This window comes from Cervus elaphus, chromosome 17 (assembly GCF_910594005.1).
Source record: "Cervus elaphus chromosome 17, mCerEla1.1, whole genome shotgun sequence".
In the NCBI taxonomy this organism is placed as follows: domain Eukaryota; kingdom Metazoa; phylum Chordata; class Mammalia; order Artiodactyla; family Cervidae; genus Cervus; species Cervus elaphus.
Genome location: NC_057831.1, coordinates 27712914 through 27740511, shown reverse-complemented (window position 1 = coordinate 27740511; position 27598 = coordinate 27712914). Strand labels below are relative to the sequence as shown.

At 36.6% G+C, this 27598-nt stretch overlaps 1 protein-coding gene across 4 annotated transcripts in view; it reads right to left on the bottom strand.

The window, feature by feature from the left end:
• STPG2 (sperm tail PG-rich repeat containing 2) overlaps positions 1 to 27329 on the bottom strand; it is a 619397-nt gene extending 592068 nt beyond the window's left edge. For 3 of the 4 annotated variants that reach the window (XM_043871451.1, XM_043871450.1, XM_043871449.1), the window contains exons 1-4: positions 26923 to 27329; positions 17569 to 17681; positions 11327 to 11485; positions 9246 to 9407 (exon numbers count right to left, since the gene is read on the bottom strand). In XM_043871451.1, coding sequence (XP_043727386.1) covers positions 9246 to 9407; positions 11327 to 11485; positions 17569 to 17681; positions 26923 to 27031 — 543 coding nt within the window. In that variant the 5' untranslated portion in view covers positions 27032 to 27329. Of the gene's footprint in view, positions 1 to 9245; positions 9408 to 11326; positions 11502 to 17568; positions 17682 to 26922 lie in introns of those variants that run through there. The other variant, XM_043871452.1, reaches the window with a different exon arrangement.
• Between the last annotated feature and the right edge of the window lie 269 nt (positions 27330 to 27598).

Here is a 27598-nt window from a genome sequence, read left to right as displayed (position 1 = left end):
GTTTGATGTTTGATTTGCTCAGCTGCTCAGTTGTGTTTAACTTTTTGCAATCCCATGGACTGTAGCCCACCAGGCTCCTCTGTCCATGGAATTTTCCAGGCAAGAATACTGGAGTGAGTTGCCATTTCCTACTCCAGGGGATCTTCCCGACCCAGGGACTGAACTAACGTCTCCTGTGTCTCCTGAATTGGCAGGCAGATGCTTTATCACTGCAGCCCTGGAAAGTCCAAGTCCTTTAGTTATTTGATTGTATTTAAATTAGTTGAGCCAAAGACTTTACCTAATAAGTCCAACATCCTGGCTTCCTCAAGAACAGTTTCTAATGATTGCTTCTTTTCCTGCATATGGGCCATATACTTTTTGTCCTTTGTATGTCTCATAATTATGTTGTAAACCAGACATCTGAGATAATTCAATGAGGAAACTCAAAAATCAGAATCTCCCTCCTGCCCCTAATTCTGTTTTTGTTTGTTTGTTTGTTTTGTTCTGTGATTTTCCTGAACTAATTCTCTAAATTCTGTATTCTCTGTCATGTGTGTTCACTAAAGTCTCAGTTTGGTTAGCTAATTGGTCAGGTAATGGCTGGACAGTTTTCTTAATGCCCTTGAACCAGTAAGTCTCCAACCTTTGCAGACATGCTCTGTGCATGTGTTGAAACATACCTTCAACATTCAAGTAGGCAGTTTATAAGTCTGTCTGAGCTTTCACTTCCCACTTGTATAGAACCACATATTCACATAGAGGCAAGAACTCTGTACCTTCTCAAGTCTGAAAATGGTTTTCAATCCTGAAACCATTTTCAGTGTTTTACAAGATTAAGCAAATAACTAACTATACTGAGGACAGTGTGAGCCAGGTTATGTGACAGAAGGGAGATCAAATATGACAAAGGATATACTGGAATAATCATGTGCCACTGAACTGGAATCAGAGAGATCAATATAAGCTCAAAGTTTTTAATAAGTAAGAAAAAGTATAGATGTATAACTCTGTCCATTGAGATGGCCTAGAAGGAATGATATCCTAAACATACCTGCTGCTGCTGCTGCTGCTGCTGCTAAGTCACTTCAGTCATGTCCAACTTTGTGCAACCCCATAGACAGCTCTCCCGTCCCTGGGATTCTCCAGGCAAGAACACTGGAGTGGGTTGCCACTTCCTCTTCCAAACATACCTAGTGGACTGATACTGTTTTGAAATATTATTCTCTACTAAAAAAGTAGGGCTCCTTGAGGAAATGACTGATTTGAACAACTGGTGCAGGGAAAAAACAAGATGGGTCTGGTGCATTTTATTGTGCCATAAAATAAAACACATAAATATTGTGCTCAGTGAATGTCAAAAACACAATAAGCAGATTTAAAGAGCTCTCAAGGGTCAAATGCTAGATAATTTTAACTTCAAAATAAAAAGTAAGAGTAGTAAATTACAACCTTTGGAGTAAAACAGGAATTTAAGACCCCATACTGATATAAATACATAAAGGAAAAAGAACATAAAGCTGTTCTTTAAAATGCCAACAAAAAATGTTAAAAGAAACTATGGAATTAGAAAACCATCATTTAATAAACATCACAATAAAACTGATTCAGGCATCATCAATGAATGTTAAATAGGTGAGAGTTTGATAAGGAACAGCATATCCATTCATTTTTAAAGTAACTTCTCCAAAATATTTATAATTTTTTAAAATAGTAACTTTACAGTAGATAAAACTAGAAGATATCCCCTTAAGTTAACATCACCAATTACCAGATAAGTAAACATCCTGTCCCTCTTTATGTGATACACTGATACATCACTTTCATTCCAGCCAAAAAGATAAACTTATCCTAATCATGATAAAACATACACAAATCCAAAATGGAAACATATTGGACAAAATAAACACTCCGTACTCTTTAAAAAGTCAAGACTACAAAACACAACAAAAGATTTAAGAACTTTCCCAATTAAAGGAATCTAAGGGGACACAACTAAATGTGGCTTATAATACTAATTTAAGACTCTAGACCAAAACTCATTTTTAAAGAATATATAGAGATAATTTGCAATACTTTAAAAATATCTATACATTAGATGATAGCATTATATGAATGAAATTTTTCTGATTTTGATCATTATATTGTGTTCATAATAGAGAATTCTTGTTCTTAGAAATTCTACATTAATGTATTTATTAAGGGGCATCATGTTTGAAATGCAGTACTCTGAAATTGCTAAACTGAAATAAGGATAGAAATATATATGGAGGAAATGACAAAGCAAATATAATAAAGTGTTAACTGCAGGATCTAAGTGAAAAGTATATAGTAATTACTTGTATTATTCTTGTTAGTTTTCTCTCAATCTGAAATTTTTTCAAAATATAAAATTTTTTTAAAAAGGAAATTCACTAACTGGAAACAATGAATAAATTAGATCAAATATATTTATATGTTAAATCTAGAAAATATAGCATTAAATGAAATAGGAAGAAACCTACATACCAGATGACACCATTTACTTAAATGTTTGAAATCACACAACAATATTTGTTATATAAACATAGTAAAGATTCAAAACGTGGTTCACTGGAGAAGGAAATGGCAAACCACTTCAGTATTCTTGCCTTGAGAACACCATGAACAGTATGAAAAGGCAAAAAGACAGGGCAATGAAAGATGAACTCCCCAGGTCGGAAGGTGCCCAATATACTACTGGAGATCTGTGGAAAATAACTGCAGAGAGAATGAAGAGAAGGAGCCAAAGCAAAAACAACACCCAGTTGTGGATGTGACTGATGATGGAAGTAAAGTTTGATGCTGCAAAGCGCAATATTGCTTAGGGTCCCGAAATGTTAGGTCCATGAATCAAGGCAAATTGGAAGTGGTCAAACAGGAAATGGTAAAAGTGAACATCAACATTTTAGGAATCAGTAAACTAAAATGGACTGGAATGGATGAATTTAACTCTGATGACCATTATATCTACTAGGGTGGGTAAGAATCCCTTAGAAGAAATGGAGTAGCCATCATAGTCAACAAAAGAATCCAAAATGCAGTACTTGATGCACTCTCAAAAATGACAGAATGATCTCTGTTCGTTTCCAAGGCAAGCCATTCAATAACACAGTAATCCAAGTCTATGCCCCAACCGATAATGCTGAAGAAGTTGAAGTTCAATGGTTCTATGAAGACCTACAAGACCTTCTAGAATTAACACCCAAAAGAGATGTCCTTTTCATTATAAGGGACTGCAATGCAAAAGTAGGAAGTCAAGAAAACCTGGAGTAATAGGCAAGTTTGGCCTTGGCGTACAGAATGAAGCAGGGCAAGGCTAATAGAGTTTTTGCCAAGAGAACACACTGGTCATAGCAAACACCCACTTCCAGCAACACAAGAGAAGATTCTACACGTGGACATCACCAGATGGTCAATACCACAATGAGATGGATTCTATTCTTTGCAAACAAAGATGGAGAAGCTCTATACAGTCAGCAAAACAAGACCGGGAGCTGACTGTGGCTCAGATCATGAATTCCTTATTGCCAAATTCAGATGTAAATTGAGAAAAGTAGGGAAAATCACTAGACCATTCAAGCATGACCTAAATAAAATCCTTTATGATATACAGTGGAAGTGACAAATAGATTCAAGGGATTAGAGCTGACAGAGTGCCTGAAGAACTATGGACAGAGGTTTGTGACATTATACAGGAAGCAGTGATCAAGACCATCCCCAAGAAAAAGAAATGAAAAAAGGCAAAATGGTTGTCTAAGGAGACCTTACAAATAGCTGTGAAAGAAGTGAAAGGCAAAGGAGAAAAGGAAAGATATACCCATTTGAATGCAGAGTTCCAAAGAATAGCAAGGAGAGATAAGAAAGCCTTCCTCTGTGATTAATGCAAAGATATAGAGGAAAACAATAGAATGGGAAAAACTAGAGATCTCTTCAAGAAAATTAAAGATATCAGGGGAACATTTCATGCAAAGATGGGCTCAATAAAGGACAGAAATGGTATGGACCTAACAGAAGGAGAAGATATTAAGAAGAGGTGGCAAGAATACACAGAAGAATTATGCAAAAAAGATCTTCATGACCCAGATAACCATGATGGTGTGATCAGTCACCTAGAGCTAGACATCCCGGACTGTGAAGTCAAGTGGGCCTTAAGAAGCATCACTACAAACTAAGCGAGTGGAGGTGATGGAATTCCAATTGAGCTATTTCAAATCCTGAAAGATGATGCTGTGAAAGTGATGCACTCACTATGCCAGTAAATTTGGAAAACTTAACAGTGGCCACAGGAAAAGATCAGTTTTATTCCAATCCCAAAGAAAGGCAATGCCAAAGAATGCTCAAACTACCACACAATGGCGCTCATCTCACACACTAGCAAAGTAATGCTCAAAATTCTCCAAGCCAGGCTTCAACAGGACATGAACGGTGAACTTCCAGATGTTTAAGCTGGATATAGAAAAGGCAGAGGAAACAGAGATCAAATTGTCAACATCCATTGGATCATCAAAAAAGAGAGAGAGTTACAGAAAAACATCTACTTCTGCTTCATTGACTATTCCAAAGCCTTTGACAGTGTGGATCACAACAAACTGTGGAAAATTCTTCAAGAGATGGGAATATCAGACCACCTGACATGCCTCTGATAAATCTGCATGCAGGTCAAGAAGCAACAGTTAGAACTGGACATGGAACAACAGACTGGTTCCAAACTAGGAAAGGAGTATGTCAAGGCTATATATTGTCACCCTGCTAATTTAATTTATATGCAGGGTACATCATGCAAAATGCTGGGCTGGATAAAGCACAAGCTGGAATTAAGATTGCCAGGAGAAATATCAATAACCTCAGATATGCAGATGACACCACCCTTATGGCAGAAAGTGACGAACTAAAGACCCCTTGATGAAAGTGAAAGAGGAGAGTGAAAAAGTTGGCTTAAAGCTCAACATTCAGAAAACTAAGATCATGGCATCCAGTTCCATCACTTCATGGCAAATAGACGGGGAAACAGTGGAAACAATGAGAGACTTTATATTTTTGGGCTCCAAAATTCACTGCAGATGGTGACTGCAGCCATGAAATTAAGATGCTTGTGCCTTGGAAGAAAAGTTATGACCAACCTACACAGCGTATTAAAAAGCAGAGACATTACTTTGCTGACAAAGGTCCATCTAGTCAAAGTTTTGTTTTTTTCCAGTACTCATGTATAGATGTGAGAGTTGGACTATAAAGAAAGCTGGGCACTGGAAAATTGATGCTTTTGAACTGTGGTGTTGGAGAAGACTCTTAAGAGTCCCTTGGACTACAAGGAGATCTAACCAATCCATCCTAAAAGAAATCAGTCCTGAATATTCATTGGCAGGACTGATGCTAAAGCTGAAACTCTAATACTTTGGCTACCTGATGCAAAGAACTGACTCATTTGAAAAGACCCTGATGCTCATAGTGATTAAAGGCAGGAGGAAAAGGGGACAACAGAGGATGAGATGGTTGGATGGCATCACCAATTTGATGGACAAGAGTTTAGTAAGCTCCAGGAGTAGGTGATGGACAGGGAGGCCTGGCGTACTACAGTCCATGGGATCACAAAGAGTCGGGCATGACTGAGTGACTGAACTGAACTGAACTAAAAGATTCACTGTTTACTTTTGCAAAGGGAGACAAAAGGAGGGAGGGAACTTGGGCAGGGTAGTAATGGTAATAATGTTTTGTTTTGTTTTTTTAATATGGGCTTCCCTGGTGGCTCAGACAGTAAAGAATCTGCCTGCAATGCAGGAGACCTGGGTTCCATCCTCGGTTTGGGAAGATCCCCTGGAGGATGGCATGGCAACCCACTCCAATATTCTTGGCATGGAGAATTCCCATGGACAGAGGAACCTGGTGGGCCACAATCTATGGTGTCATAAAGAGTCGGACACGACTGAGCAACTGAACTGAACTGAACCGAATTCAAGTGTAATAAAATTTTATTATGTGTTATATATAATGGTGGGTACATGGTTATCTGTTTTTACTAGTCAATGTGCAATTATATAAATTACAATAAAAATACTTCAGGAATAAAAACTTAACAATTCAAAGTATCTAAGACTCCAAAATGCCACAGTATACCTGTTAGCAAAAATCAAATGGTTTCACAAGGTGCTTAAGCCTATACCCAAATATGGAGACATGTTCAAACATTAGAAAGTACTGGGAAACCATATAATTATCTCAATAGATGCAGAGAAAGCCTTTGACAAAATTCAATATTCATTTATGATAAAAACCCTCCAGAAAGCAGGAATAGAAGGAATATACCTCAACATAATAAAAGCTATATACGACAAGCCCTCAGCAAACATTATCCTCAATGGTGAAAAATTGAAAGCATTTCCCCTAAAGTCAGGAACAAGACAAGGGTGCCCACTCTCACCACTACTATCCAGTACAGTTTTGGAAGTTTTGGCCACAGCAATCAGAGCAGAAAAAGAAGTAAAAGGAATCCAGATTGGAAAAGAAGAAGTGAAACTCTCACCGTTTGCAGATGACATGATCCTCTACATAGAAAACCCTAAGACTCCACCAGAAAATTACTAGAGCTAATCAATGAATATAGTAAAGATGCAGGATATAAAATTAACACACAGAAATCCCTTGCATTCCTATACACTAACAATGAGAAAACAGAAAGAGAAATTAAGGAAACAATTCCATTCACCATTGCAACAAAAAGAATAAAATACTTAGGAATAAATCTACCTAAAGAAACAAAAGACCTATATATAGAAAACTATAAAACACTGATGAAAGAAATCAAAGAGGATACAAATAGATGGAGAAAAATACTGTGCTCATGGATCAGAAGAATCAATACAGTGAAAATGAGTATACTACCCAAAGCAATCTATAGATTCAATGCAATCCCTATCAAGCTACCAATGGTATTTTTCACAGAACTAGAACAAATAATTTCATAATTTGTATGGAAATACAAAAAACCTCGAATAGCCAAAGTAATCTTGAGAAAGAAGAATGGACCTGGAGGAATCAACCTGCCCTACTTCAGTCTCTACTACAAAGCCACAGTCATCAAGACAGTGTGGTACTGGCACAAAGACAGAAATGTAGATCAATGGAACAGAACAGAAAGCCCAGAGATAAATCCACGAACCTATGGACACCTTATCTTCGACAAAGGAGGCAAGAATATACAATGGAGAAAAGACAATCTCTTTAACAAGTGGTGCTGGGAAAACTGGTCAACCACTCGTGACAGAATGAAACTAGAAAACTTTCTAACACTATACACAAAAATAAACTCAAACTGGATTAAAGATCTAAATGTAAGACCAGAAACTATAAAACTCCTAGAGGAGAACATAGGCAAAACACTCTCCAACATAAATCACAGCAGGATCCTCTATGACCCATCCCCCAGAATATTGGAAATAAAAGCAAGAATAAACAAATGTTTTAGCTAGTTAAAATTAAAGGCTTCTGCACAACAAAGGAAACTATAAGCAAAGTGAAATGACAACCTTCAGCATGGGAGAAAATAATAGCAAATGAAGAAATGGACAAAGAATTAATCTCAAAAATATACAAGCAACTCCTGCAGCTCAATTCCAGAAAAATAAGAGACCCAATCAAAAAGTGGACCAAAGAACTAAACAGATATTTCTCCAAAGAAGACATACAGATGACTAACAAACACATGAAAAGATGCTCAACATTGCTCATTATCAGAGAAATGCAAATCAAAACCACAATGAGGTACCATTACACGCCAGTCAGGATGGCTGCTATCTAAAGTCTACAAGCAATAAATGCTGGAGAGGGTGTGGAAAAAAGGGAATCCTCCTACACTGTTGGTGGGAATGCAAACTAGTACAGCCACTATGGAGAACAGTGTGGAGATTCCTTAAAAAACTGGAAATAGCACTGCCATATGACCCAGCAATCCCGCTGCTGGGCATACACACTGAGGAAACCAGATCTGAAAGAGACATGTGTACCCCAATGTTCATCGCAGCACTGTTTATAATAGCCAGGATATGGAAGCAACCTAGATGCCCACCAGCAGACGAATGGATAAGAAAGCTGTGATGGTTGAGTAATATTCCATTGTGTATATGTACCACAGCTTTCAAAAGAATACATTTGAATCAGTTCTAATGAGATGGATGAAACTGGAGCCTATTATACACAGTGAAGCAAGCCAGAAAGAAAAACACCAATACAGTATACTAATGCATATATATGGAATTTAGAAAGATGGTAATGATAACCCTGTATGTGAGACAGTGAGAGAGACACAGATGTATTGAACAGTCTTTTGGACTCTGTGGGGGAGGGGGAGGGTGGGATGATATGGGAGAATGACATTAAAACGTGTAAATTATCATATGTGAAACGAATCGCCAGTCCAGGTTTGATGCATGATACAGGATGCTCGGACCTGGTGCACTGGGATGACCCAGAGGGATGGGATGAGGAGGGAGTTGGGAGGGGGGTTCAGGATGGGGAACACATGTACACCCATGGCGGATTCAAGTCAATGTATGTCAAAACCAATAGAATGTTGTAAAGTAAAATAAATAAATAATTTTTAAAAAAAGAAAGAAAGTACTGGGAATAAAAGCTAAGCCAAATTCTGAGTATACCTTTTCTTTGCCCAAGATGTCTCTTCAGCCTCTCCTTAACCCTACCCTAAATTTGCCATTTTCCTCACTAGGATTACTTCTTCCAGATCCCATAAAAGTATAAAAATACAACAGATTCAAAGCACAACGTGCTTCAGTCTTGTAATGAAGTAAAATCAGACATATCAATACTCATGGATAACTCATACATTTCAACCGACTGAATGAAGTTTTTGCTCGTTTGAAATTTAAAACCTGGATAAGATGGCTCTGCTATATTATGTTTGATATTTTAAATCAGAGAGAGACTCCTTATCTGTTTTAATGATCATTTATGAAATAAATAATGCTTATTAGATTCAAACTCTGTCATAGGACTTCCCTGGTAGTCCAGTGGCTAAGACTCTACAGTCCCAATATAGGGGACCTCAGTACAATCCCTGGTCAGGTAACTAGATCCCACATGACAAAAGTAAAGATCCCACATGCCACAACATGGTACAGGCAAATAAATATTTTTTTAAAAACAAGTTATTTTATAAATAAAATAATTTTTCCCTTTCAAATTCAGGAAAAGAATATCTATGTATTGTATATGCTTATTATATGTATTATACTTACAATTTTAGGTTTATAGTATGCTGGACCTAGTGTGTTGTCACTGGCAGGTGGTAAATGTTTTATGATACTGTCATCCTCATTAATATCATAACCATATGACCGTCCAAAAGGAATTGAAGGAACATAAACACTTCTGAAAACTGTAAGTGCCCTTGACATTTTCTGTTAAAAAAAAATTATACTATTTACTCAAAGACAAGAGAAGGAATGAATAATAAAATATTAAAATTTACAAAAGACAACTATTAAATATTGATTTCATGAGTTTTATAATATAAATCAAAAATGTTTGTAAAAGTAATTTAAAAGAGTGAATTCAAGTCTTACTTCATAATATAAACCAAGATTTAATCAAACTATTATTAAATAGTAACATAAACCATAATGCAAACCAAACTACTGTTTCAGCCACTATTGCAGGTAAGGAACCTCCCTCACTTGGCTGTTTTTTATCTTGCTTAGTAAAGCAACTATTAGTGATTTCAAAAACGGGTATTCATTCCTTACAGTCACATCAACAATCAGCAATTACAAGTGGATTTGTGCTATGCAATCATAGTATCTGCCAGGCCAAAACAAACTTTACATTTTTCTGTAACATCTCCTGGCTTCATTCCTTCCCAGCTCCTGACTTATCTTCATCTTACCAGTGCCCTGTATAAAAATCCTAATTTTGCAGACTATGTAGCAAGGAAAATATCTGATATAACATTAAATGGAAATCAAAAGTATAAATAAAATTAAATGTTTGACTATAGCTATTTAAATTATGTAATATTATATGTAAGTGTATAAAGTCATATGGCTTCCCAGATGGCTCAGTGATAAAAAACACACTTGCCAATGCAGGAGATGGGGGTTCAATCCCTGGATGAGGAAGATCCCCTGGAGAAGGAAATAGCAACCCTCTCCAGTATTCCTGCCTGGAAAATCCCATGAACAGAGGAACCTGGTGGGCTACATACAGTTCATGGGGTCACAAAAGAGTCAAACATGACTTAGTGACTAAAGAAAAACTACAATCAAGTCATATACATATACAGTTTATGTATATGTATATTCTGAAAAAATTAACAGAATTATCAGTGTTAAGAGTCAGAAGTTTTCAGGTGATTATCTGTTTTTTCAGAATTTCCTTTAATGTAAAATATTTTATAATTTAAATAAAAACAAGAAGGAGTAACATATATTAGAAATATTAGTATAAATATAGGACTTCCCTGGTGGCTCATATGGTAAAGAATTCACCTTTACCAATGCAGGAAACCTGTGTTCAATCCCTGCATCGGGAAGATCCCACAAAGAAGGGAATGGCAGCCCACTCTTGCCTGGAGAATTCTATGGACAGAGGAACCTGGCAGGTTACAGTCCATGAGGTCACTAAGAGTCAGACAAGACTGAGTGACTAACACACACACACCTGGTGTAAGTATATCAAATAAAATACTGGCATTTAAATGATTTAGTCATCTAAAAATTTACTTATTAAGGATATACTGATCCTCTGGAGAGGATATTGCAATCCTATGCTTCAAAACAAACCTCTGCTATAAACCATCTCCAAACTATGCTTTCCCATAATACATCAGTCTTCCTTTAAGTTCCTATGGCACTTAATCACATGATCATTCACTTAGCATCTGTCATATTTCATCTTACATTATTAATGATCTATATATCTCTCTCTAACCTAAATTTTAAGTTTATTTATTTCAGGAGTCATGTTTTGATTTTCACTATATTATTAATAGTACTTAACAAATAGTTTCCTCTATATACAGATGTAAATCACTATGGCAACTTTTAAAATCTCCTTTACTTTCTGTTCACCTCAGACACTGGAAGAGATTATACTTTTATCAAAAGCAAAAATGAAGTCAAATGTTAATACAGGTAAAAAACTAAAATTTGTAAACAGAGTATTCATTTAATTATGAACTACAATATGGATACTAATAAACCAGATAATTTTTACCATAAGGTTTTTTAAATGTACTTATCACATAAAACATTATACAATTTCTACATTATTTTAACTATAAAGAAAGTCATTAGGAACAGAAATCAAAATAGCAACATACTGACTGAAGATGCTTTTTAGCCTCCAGAGTTTTCCTGTTCACGACAGCCAGTGTTCCAGGATAAGATCGATCATAGCTTGCTGGCCCTGGACCATCTGAAATAAACTTCTTAAAACGCTTTTCCCGGTTTTGTAGACTTTGGCCTCCTTTTATATTACACTGAATTGGACAGGAAAAACATGAATTAAAAGAAACACTTTTAAATCAGTATCTATTTGATAAATATTACATATTAATATGAACATTAACAGTTTTAAAACTCAGCCTGAGAAAGTTAAGTCTCTTGACTGAAGACAGTTCTCTAATGAGAGACAGTAATGAGAAAGGATGACAATACAGCTGTCGGTTTTAATGCCAAACTCAAATTTGCTGTACTTTGAACACTCAAAAAGAATGCAACACTCAGTTTTAAAACAGAAGTCAAAGATAAAGGAATCCTTAAAGCTACAGAGCAAGAATAAAGAGTGCATGTTTGTTTATAGGTCTCTGGAGAATTTATACCTCTGAAATGAGATTAAATGCTCATACTGCAGGGGGAAAGACAGCCTTCCAATCTTGTTTAGGATTAATTATTTTCATGAATAACACTTTGGTCATTTCCAGGGATGTTTATGCAGTTTTACTGGCAACAGCTTGGTTTTATGTTCGGATTAGTTGTAAATACTGTTTATTGCAGGGAGAGTCCTGGAAGGAATCTTCCATGGCTCTTCATGTCATATATCTGGATTCTCTAGAATCAGAAAGTTATCAACTGGCTAAAATCCAGCTAATTCAAATAAAATTCCATCATACTAGTTTCAATAAACAGTCACAGTTCAGTCATTTCAAAGATGATTCATATTAATAATTGTTGGCATTGGATTGATCAGATATGTTTTTTTAAGTTATTAATTTACCAACAGACTTTTTCACATGATGTTTTCATGTCAGTTGTTCACAATCACTATTGACTGAGCCTATCTCTAGTTTGCATCTTATTAGGCTTTATTCAGAATTTAAGAAATATACAAAAAGTTCTTTTGGTAAAAAAATGAGTCAAATTATTCTTAGATACTCAATTCACTACTTGATTACTGATTTAATAAGATCACAATTCCTATGTTTAAAGAATTTGGGTCTATAATGGTAGACATTAATGATTTTGTAAAAAATTTAATAAGTTAAATTAAAAAATAAAATCATGTGAAGAGAAGATCTCCAAATTTTCATTCTTTGACAGCCATTAGTCTAGTCTCTAAGATCTGACATTTCAAACTAAATTTGAATTTTTATTGAATACTTCAACAAAAGTTTAGATAGACTTAATCTGATTTTTTTTAACTGCATACAAATTAACCATGCTATGTTTCACATTATTCACAACTACCAATTCTACAAATTTTTCTAGAGTTTACAAAGGGAACTTCCATGTGTCAGATAACTAAGTCAATCATACTACCAAGTAATAATACATTTTATATAAACACCGGTGAGAAAGTGGTCTTAGTCTTTCTTGAGAACTGTGTTTTGTCTATGTGCTATGGTTATTTGATGAATTATTATATTGCCAGCAATCTCTCAACACTATAGGAGGCAGAGTCTCATCTAAAGTGTGAACCCATGCACTGTATCACATATGATAGCATATTATTTAACTCTAATGAGGTATATCTCTTCAATCAAAAATAAAACCTAGATTTTGACATCTATTCCTAGGCCTAGTTAACAAAAAATAAGACCTAAACTCTCTAGGCACAGGAAATAGATCCCCATAGCTAGAACCATTCTTCTGTGTGTGTGTGAGTCACTCAGTCGTGTTCAACTCTTTGCAGCCCCACAGACTCAACAGCACCAGACTCCTCTGTCCATGTGATTCTCCAGGCAAGAATATTGGAGTGGGTTGCCAGTTTTCCTTCTCCAGGGCCATTCTCATGTAGGAAGGAACAAAATGGTATCTACCTTGCAGAAACAGGTCTGATGCTAGAACACAACCAGAAAACAGTGAAATTTGTACTGAATTTTTGGAATGGGAATCATCCTAGGAAATAGGATATGAACAAAACAAAGTATGTGACTTAATAGGTTAATTATCAAAGGATCAGAAGTTTGCACTTTGTAAATTTGGTTCTTCTACTTTTATTTTCTGAATTTTCTTTGCGTTCTTTTCTACAGAGTAAATTTCCTTCATGTTCTTTTCTACTTTTCTTTTCCTCTTGAAAAAAATTAACATACTTCAGATATGCTAAAGGAAACTGCTTTGCCTATAACTGGCCAAGAGCTATAAAAGCAAAAATTATGCCCTACCTCCAACTTTAGAATAATGGTCTCAACCATAGCCAAAGTGAAATGACCATAAGAGGAAGAGAGCAATAGAGAAAACCAAATAGGGGGAAAAAATTCCAACTCCTAAATCTTCTGCTTTCATAAAAGCTTCAAGTATTCTACTGCTACATTTAGCAGTGGAGGCAGGCCCTCACAAATACAACCCACATTTTGGATTTTTTAACATTTCACTTGAAGTCTTCAAATGATATTTACTAACTGCCCATAGAAAGCAACATTTCAATCTATGCTTCCAAAAGAAAAGTATAAAAATAAATTACCAAATATATGCATTAATTTCCAGTAAGATTACCCCTTTATTATCCAATACATTATTTACATAACATGTAACCTATGTCACATTACAAACATGTTTCCTAATTCAGTTGTTTAAAATGAAATGACTTATTTTTCAAATAGTATGATAAATTCACACTTCTTGAACTTCTAAAAGTTCTACAAGACTTTAACTTAAAACTCCAAAATTTAACAGCAACTGTGTTAAATAAGTAATAAATCATTTTTTAAAGCAAGGAAATCAATATTTTCCAGGCATCTGTTTACAGTTTTAAGGAGAAAAGTAGAGAATACTAGAACTTTTTCTTAGATCATCCATTTCACAAAAAAGCACACTTCCTTATTTCTTACTCTTGAAATCTAAGAAATGTACCCAATTAGGAATAAAATAAAATTTTACTTTAATTGTACTTTATATTATTTTACAAGAGAATTGAATAAAATCAGTATTAAAGTAACACTCCAACATCCTGGTAACTATCACATTTGATAAGTTTGAAACCTACATATTACGTATTTTTACTGTATTTCCCTCTTTGAATACTAGAATTACATATCAGGCTTAATGAGGGAAATACTGTCAGAACTAGCAAGCCCACAGACCCATGCTGGTCTGGGCTGTAAGCCAGGGAGTAGAAGCAGGAGTGACACTTCTAATTACTACATCTAATGTCCCACTATGTAATGTTTTGCTTTTTGTGCTCTAGGCTCTAGTTTTCTGGACATTTTAAGAGTTCGTGGAAAAGCAAGACATGTTCCCCTGAACTGGAAGTTGAAACCACCAAGTGATCATTCAACATTCTTTCCTACCAAGCAGAAAACAAAATAAGGAGGTTTGTGTATTGACTGGGGAAATTAATTTTCTGTCCTGACTAGGACAGAAAAATAGGACTAATGAGTACCAGGAGGAGTGTGGTAGGATGGAAGATGGGGACACCCTGCAGAGCCTTCTAACTGTTGGTGAAAATGCTAAGAGCAAGTTTATTTAAAGGACAAAAAGCAACCCTAAGAACCAAGAACTCAGACACCTTAGATCTGAAGAGTCTATTCATCTCACTAGGCTTAGAACTCCAGCAGATAAAGTTCTTGTTAAAGGGACATGCAATGAGTAATGGAAAAATCTTAAGCTACAGCCTTTTGTTCAGTTCCAGAAACAGAACAGGTCCTTACCTATATTTCCTTGCTTCATACATCACTTTTTTTTTTTTAATTTTCCCTCTATTTCTTTCCCCTTTCTATTGTAAAATGGCAACACTAATAATGGTTAAAATTTACTGAAGGCCAACCTTCAGTACTTTAAGATACTATTCTAAATGCTTATTAATATATTTAATCCTTAGGGAAAAAAAGCATACCAAATTACTGCTGCTACTTAATAGATGAAGAAACAAAGGCCTGAAGAGACTAAGTGGTTAAGATTAAGTCTCACAGCTAGTAAGCAGAGACAGATTTTGAGTCTAGGTAGTCTAGCTCCAGCAGAGAAGGCAGTGGCACCCCACTCCAGTACCCTTGCCTGGAAAATCTCATGGATAGAGGAGCCTGGTAGGCTGCAGTCCATGGGGTAGCTAAGAGTCGGGCACAACTGAGTGACTTCACTCTCATTTTTCACTTTCACACATTGGAGAAGGAAATGGCAACCCACTCCAGTATTCTTGCCTGGAGAATCCCAGGGAGGGGGGAGCCTGGTGGGCTGCCGTCTATGGGGTCGCACAGAGTTGGACACGACTGAAGTGACTTAGCAGCAGCAGCAGCAGTCTAGCTCCAGAGCCCACACTCCTAACCACTTCTTTATAAAAGCTCATGTTATGTATACCATCAAATCTATAAACTGCAGAGTAATGAAACAGGAATGTCAAGAACAAGAAGTAGTCTTAATCTAAAGATCCAGGATTCATTTAGCAGTGACACTGTAATACCATCTTTAAAGGTAGTAGCAAAACACTAATTAAATTATACATAAAATAACTGAACTTTTAAAATTACATATATAGGAAGAAGTGTGTATATGTCATGTGCATGAGAGAGGAGAACTAGGCAGTCAAAACATGAAACGTAATGGAAATCTATTGCTTTCCTCTGTCCAGGTTCCTTTCTATTATTTGCTCAAAATAGCATATTTACCACTCTTGGGACAATCAAACCTACTGTATTTTATGTTTTAAAAGGAACTTCCAAACACAGGAACCCCTGACCCAGGAATCACAGGTGTGGGTCCATAATAAAACCAGACCAGATCTTCCCTACTGAGAATTTTCATCTTTAGTGTTGTTAGACATAAAAAAAAAAAAAAAAGTGGAAGGAAGTTATGGAATTACGTTATCTAATGGAAGTTTGCCACTGAATAATGCAGAAGTTCTTACTACTGAAATACCTGGAATTGTCTTAGTCCTATCCTTCTTCAGGGCTTCCCTGGTGGCTCAGCTGGTAAAGAATCCGCCTGCAATGTGGGAGACCCGGGTTTGATCCCTGGGTTGGGAAGATCCCCTGGAGAAGGGAATGGCTACCCACTCCAGTATTCTGGCCTGGAGAATTCCATGGACAGAGGAGCCTGGCAGGCTACAGTCCATGAGGTCACAAAGAGTCAGACACGAATTAGCAGTTTTCATTTTCACTTTATCCTTCTTAAAGACCTGTTTGAACAATTCTTCCTTTAAGTCTATGAGCCAACCAAGTACCTTACCTATAAATTTATTAGAAACCTAGTATCTGTCCTAAAAATTCATTTGACTGCTTGCAACCGAAACCCCATAACTGGTAGAAAACATTGCTATTAATAATTCAGAAGTCTAATACAAAAATTAATGCATCAGCAATTGGATCTGGGTCTCCAACAGGGGAGATATAGGTCTTCTTGGGTCAGGTAGGACTTACTATGACTGCAAAATGTATGTGAAAAGGGTAAAAGTTGATGTTAATGATTATGAAAATACTGGAATTAAAATACTGTTTCTGACTGAGTGCAAAATGTATGTGAAGAGGGTAAAACTTGATGTCAATGATTATGAAAATACTGAAATTAAAACATTGTTTCTGGGACTTCACTGGTGGTCCAGTGGCTAAGACTGTGCACTCCCAATGCAGGGGACCAGGGTTCAATCCCTGGTCAGGAAACTAGAGCCCACATGCTGCAACTAAGACTTGGTGCATCCCAAATAAATAAATAAACTTTTTAAAAAAAAAAAAAAAAACATTGTTTCTGAACATAAATGAACCATTGAAGATTTTCTGGTCACAGACTCTTGAGACAGTATAGAAATAGGAGACAATGGCCACAGCTACAGTTTTAGAGTACAGAGGACAAACCAATTCCTGCGCCCTGATGTCATTCTTATTTTACGTATCTTGACCATCTGTACAACTTTCATGGGCCTTAATTAATTCAGTAGCCCTATTCTCCCATTCAGGAATCTCAAGGACAATGCTTTTGTCCTATAGGTTATATACACTAATGAAAAACACCCACCAGACAATTACCATTGAACACACTTCTTTTTCTCTTATTCTATTGCAAAATACAGATTGAAAGGTGAAAGAAAATGATATAAAGGGAAAATATAATATGGCAAGTGACACATTAGTCTATTAGAGGAAGAAAGCATGATTTTTATTAACTCAGACAATTATAATGACTGCTGTAAATTTACCTGCTTTTCTGAAACATTATAGTGTCCTGGACCTGGAACATCTTTCTCAGTGTTAGAGATGACAGTAAAAGTACTTTCCCTGGCAGTCAAAGACAGGAATGGTGCATAGCCACCTATAAGTAAAATCATATCATTGGCAGATAAGACAGAATTCTAATGATTTCAGAGGAAAAGCACTCAAAGTGTATAAAATCATTTGGTACATCAACTGCTGAGACTATATATTATCAGAACTAATGTCTAGCCACAGAAGTTGTTGCATTTTAAAAATTCTATGTAAGAGTGGAATTAATATTAATATATATTAAATTAAGAACCTATAGAATTGAACTTACTAAGCAAAAGAAAAAATACCTAAAGAAAACAGAAGCTTTTTTTCTTCTAAGCATATTTGGTTGGGATGAAAATGGAAGTTCTATTTAACTGACAAAATATTTTCACCCTCAGAAGGTCACAGTTTTATATATTGAAGAAACCTATTAATTATATAACTTCCCTGGTGGCTCAGACAGTTAAGAGTCTGCCTACAATGCGAGAGACCTGAGTTTGATCCCTAGTCGAGAAGGTACTCTGGAGAAGGAAATGGCAACCTACTCCAGTATTCTTGCCTGGAAAATGCCTTGGACAGAGGAGCCTGGCAGGCTACAGTCCATGAGGTCGCAAAGAGTTGGACACGACTGAGCAACTAACACTTCCATTTTCATTAATTATACCGAATAGCATATATGAATTTGTAGAGAGAGCCTAGACAGAAATAATTTAAAGTGAGCTTACAGCAAGTAATTAATATAATGTTTCAGAGAGTTGGACACGACTGAGTGACTAACATTTTCATCTTCACTTCCTTGCTTGGGTGCATGTTTGGCACTCAGTATTTCTTGGATACAAGATATAAGCATAAGATTACTGACATTACTGCCACACTCAGTAAATGAACTTATTAGACAGACTTAGTCTGCTGAAAGGCTGATAAAAACTTTTCAAGAAATATATCAAGAAAATGAACACAGTTTAAGTTACATTGATATTCAAGAAAAAAATGAGAGAAAACAGAGCAACTATATTCAACAGGTAATAAAAGGATGAAAGTGAGGACTCAAAACATGAAAATCTTGTACACCTAAGGAAAATGTACACTACGAGGATTTATGGCAATAATTTGTACAGTTTAAAAGCTTGCTAATCTGGACTAATAAAATATATTTTTTAAACCAGAAATGTTTTTTTGAGGCCCTCATGTATTAAAATGCAACTGAAATCAAGATTTATTTGTGTAAGTTCTGAAGCACAAAAGAGGTGAATATAATACATACCTTACCCTTAAAAAGAAACAACCTAGTGAAGCATTAAGTGCTATAAACGCTAAAATAATTTTAAAACATGTAAAAATATCTGAAGTGCGAAAGTGCCCAGGGGGTCAAAAGGAGGGGAAGTTCTCAACTACACTGAGGTGATTAGAAAAAAATTCATGAATGACGTTAAAACTCTGGGTGTTAATTTAGTGACTGATGGTTTGAATTTGCAATTCAGAACAAAAACAAACAAAAACCACACAAGGATCACAAGAACAGAAATCCTTAAAAGGAAGCCAGGGTCCATTTGAAAAGACAAGGGTTGTCTGATAGAGCAGAGAAATCCAGTACAGAAGTTGAAATGTTCCAAAATGGGGTACGCAACCAAAGAACAAGTACAGATTTCAAATGAAACGCACATACAGGCACACACAAACCAAGCTACAGATTTTATCAAGGGAATAGTGCAAACAACCAGAGATTGTTCTTCCAAGAGGCAGAGAAATAGGTCCTATAAACTGGAGAAAAGTCAATGAAAAGAAATAGATCTTGAAATGAGAAAATGGAATTAGCACAAAGAATATTACAGTATCTATTATAAATATTCTTCATATGTTCAACAAGATAGAAGAAAGATGAACATGAGGATATAAAAAAGACCCAAAGCAAACTTCTGATATGAAAAGTATACTTGAGATTAATAACTACTTTTTAATTTATTATGATTTATAACTACTTTTATGTGGGTTAACAAGACATTTTTTCTCATTCCTAATCACTTTAAAAAATAATTGTTTTAAGCGAAAATAATTTTGATTTATTGTGGCATTACAGTATATATAAATAGAAAATATTTAGCCACAATAGCACAGAGAATGAGATGAGGAAAACAGAAGATGTATGGCTCATATACTATACATAAAGTGGTACAATATTATCTGAAAATAGACAGTGTTAAGTTAGAGATGTATATTGTAAACCCTAGAGGAACCACTAAAAAATAAAAGAAAGCTACAGCTAGCAAACCAGTAGCAGAGATAAAAACAGAACCATCTTTTTAAAAACTCAAATCATTCAACTATGGCAGGGAAAGAAGCAAAGGGAAACAAAGAACAGATGAGAAAAATAGCTAGCAAATTCTAAGAGTAAATTTAAACACAATATTGGTAACAAAATTAAATGGAAAATGTCTAAACACCCCAATTAAAAGAGACTGTCAGACTTGATTAAAAAAAAAAGCAACATCTAACTTCATGGTGTCTATAGGAAACCCTCTTAAAACATAAAGACAGAGATTAAAGATGAAAGGACGAGAAAAGATGCATCATACATCCATGCATCAAAAAAACCTGGTGTGACTAAATTAAAATCCAACAAGATTTTAGAACAAAGAATACCAGGAACAAGAGACATTTCATTATGTTAAAGGGATCATTTCATCAATATGATTCAATGATCCATTAAGAAAGGCAAGGAAGTAATTGCCATAAAAATTAGAATAGTGCTTACTGGTAGGGGAGAAGGTATGGGTTATGAATGAAAAAGAAAATTTTGCAATGTCATATTTCTTTGCATATTCACTTTTTAAGTTGTATGTTTATATTTTATGTGATTTTCTGTATTTCATCTCACAATTAAAGGTATGTTTTTTAAAATTTAGGTGTATACAGACACTGGGATAATGTGAGACAGGTATGAAAATGAAGAAAGCTAAGCTCAGGGCTAGTTCTGAGGCAGCTGTCATCAAAACATTGCAGAGATTCTAAATGAGTCTATCTAAAGAAATATAAAATGAATTGCAAAATACTGAAATTCATATAAAAGGGGGGGAAACCTCCAATAGCCCATGTGTTCAAAAGAGATAGTGCTCATAAAATCTTCACTGAAGTTTCCCACAATTAATCACATAAAATCTTTCATCAATAGGTTAAAAGTTTACATAAAATATTGACCTCAAGTAAAACCACAAGAAAATTAAAATGTTTTTACTAACAAGCTCCATAAGAGAAGGGGGTTTTCTGCTTTATTCACAATTATATGCCTATTTACCTGTGGTTGACAGTTATGGGGACAAACTGTCTCAGTTTGCCCAGGACACAGGACTGGTAGTGCTAAAATCAGGACATTCCCAGACTCCCTATTATACTGCCCTGCACACTAAACAGTAAATGTTGAATTAATAGATGATATTCTAAACTACACCTTTAGTCACTCATTCAGCAATACTAAGTGCTTTATGATGTGTCAGAGAGAGGCAATGAGAGTGCAATAACGGATAAGCTAAAACTCTGGCCTCAGATAGAGGGAAAGCCAGACAAATAAACAAATACTTAGATTACAAACAGTGTTTCCAATAATTAAGGTATAAAATATAGGAGTAGAGGGTTCTGGCACATTAGGGTTGGTGAAATGAAAGATAAAAAGTTTGATTTGAGACATAGGATATATTGACATGTGAAGTTCCAACAACAAATGATAAATCAAACTGTCAGCTAGAAAGAAGAAATGAAGAATGTAGGAGGATAAGATTTGAGAAGAATAAGTTCAATTTGAGATATATTAAGTTTGAGGCACCAATAGTAAAAAATAAATCAGACTGGATGAAGCAATAAAAGTCAGTCTATTTCCTGAGAAAGAAGGTGAGCAGCTGGGGGATAAAGTACAAGTTCTACAGCCACAGTTACAGATACAAAGCAAGCAGGGCATTCTTCACATAAAAGCAATAACTAGAACTTTGAAACATACTCATCTTTAGGGATATCAACATTTACAGCAATCACATTTTTTAATTTAAACTTAAATAAAGATAAATTGCATTCCCTCAAATGGTGTCCTGAATTCCGAATGGCCAATAAGATAAAGTCATTATTGTTGTCATAAGCACATAGGCAGGAGTGTAAGACCAGCACATAGGCAGAGGAGTGTAAGTCCATGGACAGCTCATGCTTCTACGGCAGATAAAACTAACAGCTTCCCTATAAAAGAAGAAATTTGGCACAGAATATATTAACAACCAGCATTATCCAGTTTAGATAACTAATAGAGAACCAATACAGATAACTATTACATTTTAACATGGAGTACCATTTACTATGTAAATCAAGCTCAGAAAACAATGAAATATTCCTTAGCACAATAATGCCAGGGGCTGTCCATTATTAAAGGGACTATGTTTTTATCATATTTTACTAGGCTGGTCATTTATGGCAAAGATTTGCTTTAATGAGATAAGATTTTCTAGCTTCTCAGATAATTCAAAAGAAAATCAGGAGCAGCTCTCACTAATCTGGATCTGGAATATCAATTCTCTCTCCCACTCATGAAATCTGAATCATGAAATCAGTCCTATTCCTTTCAGGCTGCAAATCCTGTGTAGAAAACAGTCTCCCTGATCAGCTGGACAAAAGTCAAAGCAATGAAGTTTGCAAATTAATGTGGAAAGAATTTCCTGAGGAAAATATGAAGACAGTACACTACAGGACTGACCAAGCAGGGTATAGTAAGTGAAGAATGGTAATGAAGAGAGAAAGGTTGGAAATAAAGAATATCTGCACTGTTCCTCTGAAGTTTTAAGACTCTAAGTTGTTTCTCTTTTTGTGTAATTCAAGGCAACAAGTAAATTACATAAAGTTCCCAACATTTCCTACATCATACTCTACAAAATTTACCTGACCCTTAAATAACTGTGTATACTTCTCTATAGCCCAGTGTTACCGATCTCAAAGAAGTGAAAAGCAGAATGTACCTAGGAAAGAAGTAACAGCTACTTTCAATTACCTTGCCAGGGAATCTGGTAGAAAAATGACTAAAGAGGTGCCTATACCCTCTATTTATTATTATTAGCATGTCCGCTGAGTACTGCTAAAACAGGATTCCATATGATGCATTTGCTCAAAGTTCCCAAGAATGGAATTTCCTAGCTTCCTTCATAGGTCAACAAGGCACAATTCTACAAAGCAGTAAAAGGACCTCGCAAACCTTACTTATGTCCAATCAGAGTTCACACAAAGAAGAATTTAAAACTCTTATAACCTGACACGTGTAACTCATCAGACTTTTCAAACTTTACTTCAAGAATTACTGTCTTGCTATTTTTTTTGTAACTAAGCACTTAGGTGTTAGGGTATTGAGCTATAAACTGAGACTAATACAGTGGAGATCTTTGTTACTGCCCTCAAAAATCTCACACTTTAGTGGGGCAGCCAGGTAAGTAAACACATAATTACAATACAGTACCAAAGTCCTTTGAGTTATTAAGGAGTCAAAGAAGAAAGACCTGGGACAGAGTGGAGTCAGAGAAAAACTTCACCTGAGGCTCAAGACATAAGTAGTAATTAGCCAAGAAAGGAAAGAAGAGAGAACATACCCAGCAAAGGTAGTAGCAGGTACAAAAGAATGGAGGTGAGTGAGCATGAATTTAGACAATGCAAGGCTGGAATTGCTAATGTGTTGGTTAAGTGTTGGTGGAGGTGTAGATAACATTAGACATAAAACAGATGTTGTTAGAGACTGAAATGGAGGGAAATGAGAAATATTTTATTGACAAAAGTGTTCGTCGCTCAGTTGTGTCCTACTTTCGGCCAACCCCATGGACTGTAGCCCACCAGGCTCCTTTGCCCATGGAATTCTCCAGACAAGAATACTGGAGTGGGTTGCGATTCTCTTCTCCAAGGGATCTTTGCAACCCAGGGAACAAACCCAGGTCTCGTGCATTGCAGGCAGATTCTTTACCTTCAGAACCACCAGGGAAGCCCTTATTTCAAAATAAAAATAACAAATCCCAAACTAAGTCAAGGGCAGTTAAATGAAGAAAGGGAACTAGTTTGAGAGATAAAGAGAAGAACCAATAGGTCCTAAGATCAATGAGAGTGATTAGAGGGGGAAAAAAAAGGAGTCTACAGTAATTTCAAAGCTTAGAGTTTCTAATTGACTGATAAGGAATTTTTTTTCAAAGGGGCCAGTAATTCTGGGGAAACTGGTAAGTTCAGACACTTTAGGTAGAGATGCCTAAAAAAAGTAAAAGATCTTATCAGAAGAAAGCTCATCTTAGAGATATGAAACACCTGTAAAACGGGAGTCATCAGAATACTGATAGCAGTTGAAGCTGTGGATTTGAATGAGAAAATAAACATGAGAAAAGTAACAAGCAAATGATGGAAAGTACAGTATATAAACATGTAAAAGGTATTTAGAAAAATAAAAATCTTTAAAGAAGACGATGGAGTATTGGTTTGAGAGAGGAAAATGATGCTTTGATTCAGCATTTAACAAATGTTCATTGTGTCCCAACCATGTATCAGGCACTGTTACAACAGTTATGAAAAGAACCAGGAGAAAGATGTTATAGACACCAGGGAAAGAAGCATCTCTAAAAAAAAGAGTGGTAAGTTGTGTCAAAATAAAGATAGAAAAGTGTAAGCATTTTGGGTGGTTGTTGGTGGCTAATAAATTGGTAGGGATGTAATGCTTATAACTCAGCTGTATTAAATACACATAATAAGCTCCAAAAACACTGATATTAATATCAGAAGCTGAAAGGCAGTAAAATTCAAGATTAAAACAATGACAAAAGACAAATTAGTACTCCAAAGAAACCTAAATCAACCTACCATCCTAATCTCATCAATCATGTCAACAGAATAATGGATCCTAGCACTTATTCAAAAATACAGGAATAGTGTGGGAATAGGGAAAATGTAGGCTAAAAAGGAAAAAGTTTAATTTGGATGGTAGCAAGCCCCACAAAAAATCAGATTAGAAAAAGCAGAAAGGAAGTTATGTTACTTATTAAAAGTTACCCCAGCCACTAACTGCAAATAAATGAGAGCAAATAAGTACTTAAATTATCCATTCCCATTTCACCTCTCAATGAGTAAAGCTTTTCTTATGCAATGTGGGATAAAGGAGCTCTCATTAAATAAGTTCAAGTAGATGGTGATGGTCAGATAGAAAGCATCTACCTGAAAAAATGATATTCCAAAACAAATATAAAAGTTTTATCTTAGTAAATGTTTCCAGGAAAGGTGTGTGAGGCAGGCAGGATTACAAAGAGACAGAAGGTGGTAAGAAGCACACAGGTGATTTGGAGACTCATATAGTCAAGGGAACATTTCATGCAAAGATGGGCACAATAAAGGACAGAAATGGTATGGACCTAACAGCAGCAGAAGATATTAAGAAGAGGTGGCAAGAATACACAGAAGAGCTATACAAAAAAGATCTTCACAAGCCAGATAATCACAATGGTGTGATCACTCACCTAGAGCCAGACTATCTGGAATACGAAGTCAAGTGGGCCTTAGGAAGCATCACTACAAACAAAGCTAGTCAAGGGGATGGAATTCCAGTTGAGCTATTTCAAATCCTAAAAGATGATGTTGTGAAAGTGCTGCACTTAATATGCCAGCAAATTTGGAAAACTCAGCAGTGGCCACAGGACTGGAAAAGATCAGTTTCCATTCCAATCCCAAAGAAAGGCAATGCCAAAGAACGCTCAAACTACCGCACAATTGCACTCATCTCACATGATAGCAAGGTAATGCTCAAAATTCTCCAAGCCAGGCTTCAACAATACATGAACTGTAAACTTCCAGATATTCAAGCTGGTTTTAGAAAAGGCAGAGGAACCAGAGATCAAATTGCCAACATCTGCTGGATCATCGAAAAAGCAAGAGAGTTCCAGAAAAGCATCTACTTCTGCTTTATTGACTATGCCAAAGCCTTTGATTGTGTGGACCACAACAAACTCTGGAAAATCCTTCAAGAGATAGGAATACCAGACCACCTGACCTGCCTCTTGAAAAATCTGCATGCAGGTCAGGAAGCAACAGTTAGAACTGGACATGGAACAACAGACTGGTTCCAAACTGGGAAAGGAGTAAATCAAGGCTGTATATTGTCACCCTGATTATTTAACTTATACACAGAGTACATCACAAAAAACGCTGGGCTGGATGAAGCACAAACTGGAATCAAGATTGCTGGGAGAAATATCAATAACCTCAGATATGCAGATGACACCAACCTTATGGCAGAAAGTGAAGAGGAACTAAAGAGCCTCTTGATGAAAGTGAAAGAGGAGAGTGAAAAAGTTGGCCTAAAGCTCAACATTCAGAAAACTAAGATCCTGGCATCCGGCCCCATCACTTCATGGCAAATAGATGGGGAAACAGTGGAAACAGTGACAGACCTTATTTTCTTGGGCTCCAAAATCACTGCAGATGGTAACTGCAGCCAAGAAATAAAAGACACTTGCTCCTTGGAAGAAAAGTCATGACCAACCTAGATAGCATATTAAAAAGCAGAGACATTACCTTGCTTACAAGGTCCATCTAGTCAAGGCTATGGTTTTTCCAATAGTCATATACGGATGTGAGTTGGACTATAAAGAAGGCTGAGCCCCGAAGAAATGATGCTTTTGAACTACGGTGTTGGAGAAGACTTGAGAGTCCCTTGGAAAGCAAGGAGATCCAACCAGTCCATCTTAAAGGAAATCAGTCCTGAATATTCATTGGAAGGACTGATGCTGAAGCTGAAACTCCAATACTTTGGCCGCCTGATGTAAAGAACTGACTCATTTGAATAGACCGTGATGCTGAGAAAGATTGAAGGGGGTAGGGGAACGGCAGAGGATGAGATGGTTGGATGGCATCACTGACTCAATGGACATGAGTTTGAGTAAATTCCGAGAGCTGTGGATAGACAGGGAGTCCTGGCATGCTGCAATCCATGGAAGTCGCAAAGAGGCGGACACGACTGACTGACTGAACTGACTGATAGTCAATGGGACACGGAAATCAAAATCCCAGATAGAATCTGCAGCATTTAAACTAAGATGTAAAAAACCATTGTAAGATCAAAAAGGGAATACGCTTCCTGGTTTAGTGAAATGGGAAAAATTGGTTTACCATCTGTAAATGTAGGGATAGAATTTTCCCTGCCTACTTCATACTCTGTTATACGTATGCAGTTGTACTATAGTGTTGAACTCAGGCACACACGAGCGGGGCAGGCTGAAAGTGAGGCGCCTGTCACAAAAGGCTTGCCTTTCTCTACCTCTTACCTGTTGCCTGATGCTTCAGGTAAGGAACCTGGTAAGATCCAGGACCCACACGATCCTCAGTGCTGCCACCTTCAGCCAATCTAAGCACACGGGGAGCCCGGTCATACATAACGGCGGGAGGGGAGGCGTGGGCGGCTGCGAAAGGATTAAGAACAGAGCAGCTAGAAGAAATGGTGGAGCAAAAAGTCGTCAACAAACTCAGAAGGCCCGGGAAGAATTTCTGTAAATGGAGGATCTAACGCAGGGGCTATCGCCCCACCTGCTGATTGGTGTCAGATTTCTCCCAGGCGACTTCTAGCCGCAGGGAAATCTTGAAATCAGTGTAACCAGACATAAGACTTCCCACAGAATCACCGGTTCACCAACCGAGCCTGAAGCGCCGCGCCCAGGAACGAGGTGAAGCATCAGGCGCCCGCCCCCGTGCTTCCGGCCCTGCCTCCGCCCATTTCTCGCCTCCCGGAAGTCTCTGGACGGAAGGCTGGGGCGCTTTTCTCGGGCCCAGCCCTGCGAGCATGCGCGCTGAGCCGCAAGCCTTCCCGACTCGCTCCGCCCGGCGCTTTGGCTTTCTAAAGGAAAGGACATACTCGATCCCCTGCGATCCTCTTACTTTTCTAACTACATTGGATCCTGACTCGTCAGAAAACCTCTAGAAAACACATTAGGAGTGAGCGCTACT